The 11759-nt window shown below is 43.5% G+C and overlaps 1 protein-coding gene across 1 annotated transcript in view; it reads left to right on the top strand.

Moving 5' to 3' along the window:
* T265_15156 (hypothetical protein) overlaps positions 1-11759 on the top strand; it is a gene marked incomplete at both ends in the record, with an annotated part of 70195 nt that overhangs the window by 33451 nt on the left and 24985 nt on the right. Inside the window, 3 exons of the mRNA XM_009176834.1 lie at positions 1187-1269; positions 4344-4471; positions 9927-10009. Of these exons, the coding sequence (XP_009175098.1) occupies positions 1187-1269; positions 4344-4471; positions 9927-10009 (294 nt within the window). The remainder of the gene's footprint in view (positions 1-1186; positions 1270-4343; positions 4472-9926; positions 10010-11759) is intronic.

Raw genomic sequence — 11759 nt, 5'->3', positions numbered from 1 at the left:
GTGTGGTTGTCAATCCACTTAGGATCATTGGAAAAAACCGGGGGGTAGGGGTGGAAAGCCCAACCGACCAAAGGTCACAGCATCCCTCTTATACAACTTTCTTAGCACTAGCTCACCCACACAGACTAACAGAAGGTTCAAACGAAGTTCAAGAGGAACCATCAAATGAACCGAACCAGAAGAACTAGACCCTAGGCAGGACCCAAACACATGTAAGTTTCCCCACCGACCCAACACTTGTTCAACCACTCTAACACACTAAAATCCCTCGGCCGACACACAACAGAGATTTAGCTGGACTTAGCTGATTGGTTCTCCTTCCGCCTTAAATCTCGATCAACCTCGGAACCTAGTCACTTGGCCTGACGAAGCTTTTGTGTCAAAAGCGAAACGTTGCCCAGCAATAAATCCACCGATTGTCACCAAACTTTTTCGAAAATTGATAGTCTTTGTTTTTTCTCGTAGAAATTTCTGGAAGGTTGTCTGAAATTGTTTTGAGCTGTCTGGTTTTAGCTCTGACCGTTCTGTATTCTGCAATGTACACCGTCTGATTAGGACCCATCGTTCGATTAGCAACGCACTCGAGCGTTCCCAAGTAACGGAGTGAAGCATCGGATAAGAATTGGCTACGTGAGACTGCCGGAATTAGTTCGTGAAGGATGTTAGCCAAGTCTACATCGTTGTTCGCAAACTAAAGCTGGTAGCATCACCTAAGACACTTCTCTCTGTAAGGTTTTCGTACAAAAGTCGGACCTTCCTGTTCGCTCAAATGAAACGTTATTTACCCAAATCCATCCCACAGTTCCATCATTCCTTTATTTGTTTCGAGTTTGTCGTTAGGGCAAGAACACAGATCAGGTGACTGAAAACGATCGATTCAATCCTTCCTCAATTGGAACAGTCTGGATGACACAGAACACCGGCAAATCCGACTTTACCCGAAAACCGTGCAAATTTGTACAGACCCTTCATTCTTACTCACACATTTTAGGAGTAGAGGCAACAAGAATTACGGAAAGTAGAATTGTTTGTGGCAATCGATGGCAAACTGCCAATAAGAGGATTCTGGTCTTACTACTTACTGTGGCCACATAACTTATAAATGGGTTAGTCATTCAGAGGACAGACTTCCCGAAAGGCACTGCAATGCTAATGTGTACTCCTCTCCGCTCATCTACTCTGACAGAATTCAGTGAGTGAATTGCTCACGGTAAAACTTCCAGATGGACGAGTACTCATCCTGGACGAACTTGGCGAACAATCGATTGGGTAAGTATGTTTGTGTGCCTCTCTGCATTTGCTTCAGTTAAACAGAACTTCTATTTTTGTATTGCACTTCTCATAAGGTTGCCCACGACCGGTTTTGCCCTTCTTGGGCTCATCAGTTAGGCAGGGTCTCCGAGTTTCCGTCAACCTTATGTTCTACTTGAAAACAAGTTGCACGAAATTAGCGAATATACACTCATTTGCAAATTAATTTGGTTTTGCAAGAGTCACCTGGAACCCAGCTGAAGCATTCGTTTGTGATGTTTCCAGGTAACTGAATGTGTTGCACCAGGCTGCCTTATGTTCCAGTCGCTACGATACTCGAGATATCGCGATACGTATATATTTGTACATATATTTGTATATTTGTAAAGCAATTTGATATAAACAGGTGACTCAAGGTAATCCTGTCTGAATATTTTGCTTGGGATATACTTCGATTGACTGTGCTGTACAGAGGCCGCCTCAAATTTCAGTGGCACGATATTTATAGCACCCAGGAATATTTTCTTGGCAAAACAAGGGTGCTGAGATAACTCTCCGATACTCGTCATTCGAAGAACTTTCAACACATATATAGCTACCACTGTGTCAGAGAAATGGTGTTCTTCTGGGCTACTTATCTCACGTCGCTGTGGAGAAGCGTAGGACACAGTAAGTTGATGTAACCTGAAATCGGAATTCGTGTGCGGTACAAAAAAGGAACACGATCTTCCCCACCGTGACTTTACTGAAAAGCAGAAATAATACGGGTGAACTATTTGAATCCTTCTACTACGTCAAATTAAACGGCATGACTTTGTGGTTTACTGGATTCTCATATTTTCCTTGCACTTCTAATCTTTGTTTATCGACCAACCATTGCAATCCGAAAGATTTACATGATCTGAGGAAGGTTGTAATTTCTGAAGAATAAAACATGATGTTCGTTGCACTTATCCCCCAAGTGGGAGGTTACGGTAACGAGTTTGTGTTTTCGGACCGGTTGCTTGTTGCGACTGAGGGGAGGAGTAAAAACTACATTCCGGTGATCGTGCTACATCCCCCCGCATGGCTGCAAAAATCTGTCTTCGTAAATACTCTACCGTACAATGCAAACAAGTTAACTTTGTACTCACCAATGTGTTCCACTCAGTTTACGGTTCAAAATGAGCCACTTTGGTCTCAGTTTGAATGCTGAAAACATACTTTTCGGCTGTACAAATGGTGATTTCTTTGTGAACTAACATGATTCACCATTCCTATCGGAAGCAGTGGCATTCAAGCTGATTGGTCAAACCATAAAGATGCAAATTTGCAGTGCGAACGTATCATTTTTCCTATTGGAACTTCAACCGAAAGTTTACCTAGAATTAGAATAAGATCCTGGGTAAAGTTTTCATCATAAATCACTTGTAATTTTCGTGAATATACACTCATTTGCAAACTAACTTGGTTTTTCGGGAGACTCATCTGGAACCCAGCTGAATTTCACGTTTGTGATGTTCTCAGGATTCAAGTAGAACATAAGGTTGACGGAAACTCGGAGACCCTGCCTAACTGATGAGCCCCAAGAAGGGCAAAACCGGTCGTGGGCAACCTTATGAGAAGTGCAATACAAAAATAGAAAAGATACACTTGTAATTTTGTGTTACCCGTTACGTCGTAGATGCATTACTCACCAACTTCACCGTAGCTTGATGTTGACTGGAGACTGACACGAATCTCTCGTCCCATGAAGATTTCTTTTTAACTAAATGTACTGCGCACCCTGCTTTTGTGTTGTTAGGACTTTTGAGTTAAGTGTATGTGGTTCCTTGACACCACATATAGCATAAAACGAGAAATTCAGCTGGAGATTAGTTGAAAATCCAGTGAACGCCAACAAAGTTCATTGCCTCCCTTGGTGATGGACGGCAACTCTGGGACCCCAAGGAGAACAAAATCTGTTTCAGGTCGTAAACAATATTTAATGGTTCCAGGATTTCGATTCGTTGCAACATCAGAAATAGAATTAGATGGTAAACATGAATCTGGACACCTAGTTTGAGGCTAACAACGCGTTTCGGGTCTTCGACACCAGATATTGTCAACGACTGCCGACTGTCGGTTTCTTACAATCCTTCCGTGACTGCATTTCGCTGCACTGTCATCAATTCGCTCAAGAAAGCACAGATAGCGACAGGCTGCACCTGTCTAAACAAAAGTATTTATTGAGCCATAATTGGAGTTAAACAAGGATCTCCGTGTCAGTAGATCATCCTTCAACCTTTGGGCTTCCTTCAAAATATAGAAAGCCTGTATCCGCATCGGACCTTCATTTATTCGAGCATAAAATTCATCAGAGAGCTCTAAGAGAATCCGCAAATAACTCAGACTAAGAGGTGTGCCACGCTGGACTGTCATATTGTCTAGGAACACGGGGTTCGCTAGTCAACCGATGGAACATTAAAGGTCCCATTTTGTAATATTGAAGATCAATACTAGTGTCACAATTGAAGACACGGTCATTGAATTTGACCGGAGATAAATATGATGTCCACAGTCTTTGGTGGTTGTCGCGTTTCACCTTCACAACTGTGATCTAGGACCGACCGCCATGTCGCTGTAGCCACTTCATGAATTACGTCGAAAAAAATCACCGATCAGGAGACGCTGAATCTGACTCAAATAATAACCTGATAGCCACTTAAACAAAAGTAATAAATAAGTGAGAATTTCGGTGACTGTGGAAGGAGTATTTTTTCGAAATTTGTAAATGAAACGGTATCTGTCTGCTGCGTAGTTAAAGTGTTTCAGGATGACATCTCGCTTCCGTAATCAAATTACAATGTTGACAACAAAGCTTTGAGAAGACTTGGGAACATGCTAGATTTCTTCAAGTTCAGGATCCATTATTTGTTGAGTTTACAGCAACATTTTCCTCCCAAAACCTTGTGGGAGATGGCAACTTACAGGGAAACCATTTCAAGCGCCAATCTGCTCGAGAAGCAGAACAACCAATCAGAGACCTTCCTTGGCCCAGCTGTAGTAAGTTCTGTATCCGACTGGCTGGTTTGCTAATCTCACTCACGAACCTATTTGCATTCTTCTTACAGGGAGGCCCTTGTGGGCTACATGAGAACAATGGAAAAGCCAATGGAATGTGTGGACGCCAGCATAGATCGCGTGATACCGTGGAAGACACTCACCAGAGATCTCAACGGACGTGCTCTCTACATTCGAGGTAGTCATTTATTCACATACTGTATACATTGCCTAAACCACAGTACGCTTGCAAACAAGTTTTCAGTAAGAATAGCGTAGCCGAAAAAGTTACTCGGCATTTATCAGGATATTTTCAGGTTTAAGCATTCAAAGGAATTAGTTAATCACGCAACTTGGAACTTCCAGTCTTCGACCACTGATTAACTTGAACCAGTTCTTGTACTCATGAAGAACAATTTGACGTTTGGTTGCAAGTAGCTCCTGCAACTGTTGATGATGCCGTCTTTCCTGGGGAATGTAGTTCATCCACGAACAGTTTAGCTTGACAAAGCAAACAGGTTTTGCGACAGCACCACTTACACTGAACAAAGTGATCACAAGACTTACGTAAAAGGTGCTAAACTTGGCTTGAAGGTTACCAGACCCTTAGAACAACAATCACGTTAGCCTGTTGAGACGTGAAAATTCAGATGCGTTCAACGTGCGTCGGTGGAATAGTGATAACACGCTCGCCTCACATGTCACATGTCCGGAGTTTAAATCCCGGCACGGTCATTGAATATGCACTGCCCACGAGTCCTAATAAGAGCGAGACTCGAGTCCGGTGCTTCCTTTTGGTGTGAACTCACCAGAATAATTACACCAGGACAGGCGACTGACAGTTCAAGTGAGAGAGATGTGAACATAAACAGAATAATCAGAAGTAAATATCCTAATTTGTTTGGACAAACCAATAGGTGATTCGATCAATGATTACATCAAATTTGAATTTTTCATGCGCGCAAAAAGGTTGTGCCCTTTGTCTGTACGTCTGTCAGATTAGTCCCAAGAAGGAAGATGGGTTTCGAATGGATGAACCATCTGTATTCTATTCTCACTTTTCCCTTTGGTTGCAAGCCCTACTAAACACATTTCCCCATGATTGTCCGACACGGTAGTTTGAATCAACAATTGATCGCTCGAGTTAACTGGATTGGCACTTGAGGAGCATGCTGATCAGGTGGCTTTACATTTTGTAATTAGTGAGGTCATTTCAGGTTTCATTTAATTTCCAAAGTAAAGTCACTACGTGTGGAATTCCTTGTTTTGAAATGATGCTGGTGTTTACCTCACGAACCATTAGGGAGAAACGAAACCGCGAGATTCATATACACCGCGTCGGTCTCTTTTCTGATAGTTTACCACTCAAGAAGCCAGTCAACTCCAGATCATACGGAATGGACGTTTTAGTTAAAGAAGCCTATCTGACTGCACAAAACGTTAAAAGCTCGCACGAAATTCACTTGCAAGTGGGTTGCACAGCTGAACCTTGTTATTTGGATGGCTTAGAGAACTGAATACGGTAATCCTTTAGGATCAGACCTCTGAAGGTGGCCTACTTCCTGCGGAATGCCCATAACTGCTTGCTGCTTTGGCACCCGACTACATCGGATTACATCTCTGGACCTTTAGAAAAGACACGAGGATGACTCATACAATGCTGAGACCACTGCTCAACCAGGTTACGAAGAGTTACTTGGGTAGTGGTATACGTTTCATAACTCAGGTTTATCAAAACTTCGATGTGGTTCTTGAACTATTTGAATTCCCCCCGCCTGTCATTTTTATAACCTGCAGGCCACATAGTCTTTCTCAAAGGCAGCTATTACTATCCGAGCCAGGAACTACAGAAATTCTCTCTAAAGATAAGATATACAATGAGAATTGTTTGTATCTGCTGATTCGTCAATCTGTGGTATCTACAGCTGACCCACTCCAGTGCCCAGTGCCGGAACAAAGACTCACAGAAGGGAACATAACAACTATATCCCGAACAAGCAAGTGCGAGAGCAAAAGTTACAACGGCCCCACGCTATTTATAAAGGGGACTTTCTGACATTGATCCAGGCTGTCTGATAGGCGTTAGTGAACACCCATGAACATCGATCGTGGCTGAATGAAAGGCCTGAACGCTGCTCAAATTCGATTGTGGTTCTGTGGCGTGCATGAACACGCATCAGCTTTTGTTGAATTGATTGTGTGATTGACTGGCCTGGATACTTGCCGGTTTTCCTGTTGAGATTTTGGTGGAGCAGTAGGTTTCGGGCGTTCTGAGGTTACAATCAGCAATCTGACCTCCCTGATAAGAATCTAGCTGCAAATGTCTACTGTGGTCTTTGAAGATTGGACTCTCGCATACGCTGCTGTACTTTGTGTAGTTATGGGTGCTTCACATGTTTCAGTTGAATGACTGAGACAGGAGATCACGGTAGCAGATTTTGACTGAAGTGAAACGCAAAGCTGTGGGAAAAATAAACAAATGCTAAAATACCAATGAACATTCAGAAGCCGAAAGTACGCACCTCACGAGCCTCTGAGGTGGCTCGGATATAAAATCCCGTGTTTGGCCGCTGAACTCTGCAACAGGCCACGAGATGCTTACTAGCAATACGTTTGGATCAAACACAGACAGCATATATCACCGTCATCGCCTGATCACCTACTCTCTGAGTGAAATTTTTCGGACCCGAATTGCCTCACAGATTCGTGAGATAGGCGCTGGTTAGGTTCTCAAACATGACTGGGACAGCTTCGCAGTGCCTCTCGACTTTCCAGCAAGACTAATCACATTTTTCAGGCGAAAATTCCCCCGATATTTCAAAACGAGTATGGACTTTAAATCATTGTCAATACTGCACTCTATATTTCCGAGACCGGCAATATCGCTTGTAAGATGCAAATGCGTAGCGAGCAACCAAAAATCTGCCCAGTGGTTTTCAAGCGTGTGCCACGCTACCTGACTGGGAAGTCTTGACTGGCAGGTCAATCGATCGTCACAACCAGGACAGCTACTGGGTCAGTCGGGCACACCAGTCATATCGCTCAAGTGTGAACACGTTCGCCTGTTCAGATGTGATAATTCAGAGGCGTGCTTTGGTGGAGTAGTGGCTACACGCTCGCCTCGCATGTCAGACGTCCTGGGTTAGAATCCCGGCACGGTTATTGGATATGCACTGCTGATCCGCTCTAATAAGAGCGAAACTCGAGTCCGGTGATTCCATCTGGTGTGGACTCACCAAAGTAACTACGCTGGAATAGGAAGATCACCGTTCAAACGAGGTGTGTGTGGCTATGAACGAAAACACGTCTGAATTTTCCTGGTTGCATAGAAATATATCAATAGAAAAGTTCAAATTTTTGGTGTCTCTTAGACACAGAGCGAACCACGTGGTGCCTTCGCAATTATCTCGTACAAAGCTTTTCAAGCTGTGGCCAATTTCTGCGGAAGAATTCTTGATAATGTTCACTTTCATGGGGCAGCCCATGAGTTTTTGGATCCATGTTCCGTACGCCAATTGGAATCAACCATGGTGAAGCATCATCTACTGGCAAAGTACAAATTTCTTCCCAATTTTGAATCCTGCAGCCTCTTGTTCATCATCATCATCATCATCATCATCATCATCGACAGCATGACATCAGTGTTCAACACCGATGCTTCACTGCCGTACAACCATGACTTATTTGAAAGCCTTATTGTAAAGGAAAGAGTATAGGCGGACGGGGAAGGGACTTAGTGCTAGCTTACTACAATCATTCCGAGGTGCCTACACCTCCACACATTCACTCAGGCAATCTGGATAGAAACTGACAACAAGAACGCCACTGACATCGGTTGGCAGCCATATCTTTTAGTGTCTCCAACCAGGCACAGTGAGGATCACGCGGTCCCCATCATGAGGGTGAGTAGCACTGACAGCACCCAAGCGTTTCGTGATCTCCTCCAACCCCTCTGCCAAGTCAAGGGTTGGTCACCTCTCTGAATTGGGCATGGAAAACAGCACTCTCTTCGGCAAAATGATGGTTCGGCATACGCAACACACCCCAACAAACGCAGCTTCTGGTGCCGGACACATTCTTCAATTGAAGTACCCTTTGCGCAACCGAAAATGCGCTTTCTAACTGCCTCTTGGTAGATATCTATCTACCCAGAACCGTGATGGGCAGCAGATTAAGCCAGAGGACCATGGACCACTTTGTTTTCCACACGTTTTTCTCAGATCACGGCTTATCGCAGGGATGTTTCCACATAATGTTTTTTTTACAGGTTCACTTCTATAAAAATTCGATACTTTTTCCCGGCCATTACCGTATTTCGTAGGGCTTTAATTCCGCGCGATTGGGTGCGTCCTATGCACACGTACGACACGACTGAAATTGTTTTGCCCAAAAGTAAGAGAGAACTGCAGCTGTCAAATCACGTGATGGCGTGATGGTTGCACGTCACACATTTATTTAGGCCATGGCAACGTGCTGGCTTCGACTACTCAATTAACGGTAGGCCAATACAACAATGTTACGGTAGATTTGTGCTGTCTAACCCTCCAGGTCGTTACCACTTACGTAGGGTAGCGAGGTTGGGAAGAAGACTTCCCCTTGGTGAGACATCTGGACGAGATACTTTTGACAACAATACAGAGTTAGACACTTTGGTAGACGAAAGCCCAAACCACGAAGCATCGGTTTCGCTTGTCCCATCGGCGATCGATTCTACGGTATATGTGTTGAGCGTTGTCTTCCTTTTACACAGCAAATAGTAGTCGGAATAAGTCTTCGTTATGCTCACACGATTGCATCCGTTTGAGGAAAAAACAGAGGATAATCAATTCCACCAGTCACGACCAGTCTTAACTAGCGTGTCCCAACTAGTCAAAAGGTTTGCGACAGTTCAGGAAAACTGGGACGCTGCAGCCAAGTTTTAGGTCAAAATTATACGATAAGTCGAGACAGGAAACGTGGCGTTCTGATGACACCACTAGGTTTTTCTTACCCATCTCTATCAGCACGGCCTAACAACGAACGACACAAGAAACGATTTGGCTACCTGTGAGTGTTCTGGTTTCTACGCAGAATGCGCAGAATAGGGCAGGCAAGCAACTTGTTGACGTGTCGAAATATTGGCAGCTCCGGTGCTACTATTAGCGGTTGATCAGCTGGTCGTTCATCTGTCCGCCGAGCTTGACAATTAGCTTGGAACTTTACACCCCCAATTCGAGGAGACATCGTCGGTGCGGTGGGTATTTCCGTCTCCCAATCAAATGCACAATGGAGATGTCTCCTCAACTGGGTGCGAAGCGTTTGCAGGCTAATTGTCCAGCTCCGCGGATAACGGCCATCTAATCAACCAGCAGATATGCAATTTCATTACTTTTGAACTAAAATCCGCTTTCTTCCAAACCTATTCACCTCTAACATCACTTCACGTTTGAAGAAGCCCATAAACGTTATATGAATAGCAGTTTCAGCGAACTAATGAGTTGAAGAAAAGAACTACTACAAGTGAATTTCAGAGTTTACTTCTGAATGACATCCATAGGCCTGAGAGCTGGTCCTCAAGTTTGAAGCTCGCAGGTACAAAGACATAAATGCAGTCAGTGGTTGTACTCTTTTTCATAGCTCTGTGGCGTGTTGAAAAGAACATCGTCTCTTTGCAGAAATTGGTGGCCTGAACTCAGTCGTGATATCACAGAACCCCCAAAGTGGACGACGTTTGGAAAAACGTGCCTCTGCACGAGTGGTAAGTATTCTCTGATCACTGATGGCTGCTGATTTCAGTTCATACTCTTGTTGAAGGTACCGACGTGTATTCCTATCTTCAATATTTATGATACAGCTATACCCACGCTTGTAATTTTGCATTTGGTACATTCCCACAGAATCCAGACAGCTTGTTGTTTGCTGGAAAAGAACTTGGCCGCATTTCATTAGAAATATACCATTTTTAAACTGAGCATAGGTTGTCTTGTTGCTTTTTACAGAACGTTTCTTTCGAGGAAAACCCGTAAAAAAGCTTGTGTTTTTTTTCGATCTCGGCTGAAATGAAATGAAATACTTATCGTCGCACAGCCCTCAAACTAAAATCAACTGGAGTCTGAATCAAGGCCAGAGAGAACAAGCTACTTAAACTAGAAGACGTTGGGATAACCATTCAACACAAAGGGATGCAAACCACAACGCAACAAAGATCGCAAACGGACCAATAGATTCACTAAATTCGATAAACTTCAAGTAGTCAATCACGCCAGAGGAAAACACCTAGCCTTCGAATGCTATATAGGCGCACACAGTCAAGGAGGAAGTACCCTCCTAACTGCGCGCTGATGGCATCTCATCGTATGGTGACGAAACATTTGGAAGTCAGTTGCCAACTTCACCGACCATATCAACAGCCACCTGATCAACAACCAATAAACTCCCCCGAGCTACCAATATTTCAACACATTACCACGGTGTTGTCTACAAAGAACTACTCTGACTACCTCAAGCTTTCAAACTTTACATCCATCATCTTGGTTATATTGAAAATATACCTGACAAACCTATAGATAATTCAAAGGCTTGTGAACGTCTTTCATCGGCTTTGTGTATTGGGTGAAACTGAACCTTACCTTGGTGTGACGGTTTGTGTGTCTCACTGTCGCAATGAGCTGTACTGGAGGATGCATCTTATTTACAAAAACTGAACATCCACCTTCTGTTGAAGGTTCTTCAAGAAGGACTAATTACTCACTGAAAGTTACTCAGCCTGTCCATGATTTTGTGTCCTGGCCTTGTTACCCAATAACATTCCTGTTGTGTTCCCGACACCGGAAATTTCGGTCGCGCAACTTTTATGACAGTGTCGAATGTGAGGGACAGTTCTGGAAGAGGAACAGCGGCAATGAAAAGTTTGAAACTACTCGAAAATTCAAAACATACTTATTGTAATGGTGCATACTACTGATGAGGCTTGCGTGTAGCATGTTTTCTCGTAAATCCGCTTTGCGTCTCTTCAAAAGTGATATCTATTACGGAAATTGTGGAGTCACATTTGGTCGCATTTGAGCAACATTCAATGAATATCCAGGACAGTTCAGGAAGAGGTGTTCAAGAAGATGGACATTTAGTTTTTGTGAGGACGATGCATATGAAAGTTTTGCTCCCCTGTTCAATAGTCTGTAACCGTCAACTTGGTGTTTCTCTTATCAACAACCATACAGCAAAAGCCTTCTCCTTTTCGCTAATAGCCAAATAAAGGCGACGGACTATCAAGCTGCTTGCTGATATGTTGAACGAGTGATATTGAGCACTGTTTACGAGTTGTTTGAGAAAGATTTATTCAACTGAATCAGTTTGGTGTAGATAGATAGATAGATAGACAGACAGACAGACAGACAGAGAGGTAGATAGATAGATAGATAGATAGATAAACAGACAGTTAGATAGATGAACAGTGGTCAATCTACATAAACAAATCGGAGCGAGCGAATCATAGATCAAACACATGG

The sequence above is a fragment of the Opisthorchis viverrini genome (assembly GCF_000715545.1).
Source record: "Opisthorchis viverrini unplaced genomic scaffold opera_v5_365, whole genome shotgun sequence".
In the NCBI taxonomy this organism is placed as follows: Eukaryota; Metazoa; Platyhelminthes; class Trematoda; order Opisthorchiida; family Opisthorchiidae; genus Opisthorchis; species Opisthorchis viverrini.
The sequence above is the reverse complement of the archived record's forward strand: the minus strand, read 5'-3'. Positions and strand labels throughout refer to the sequence as shown.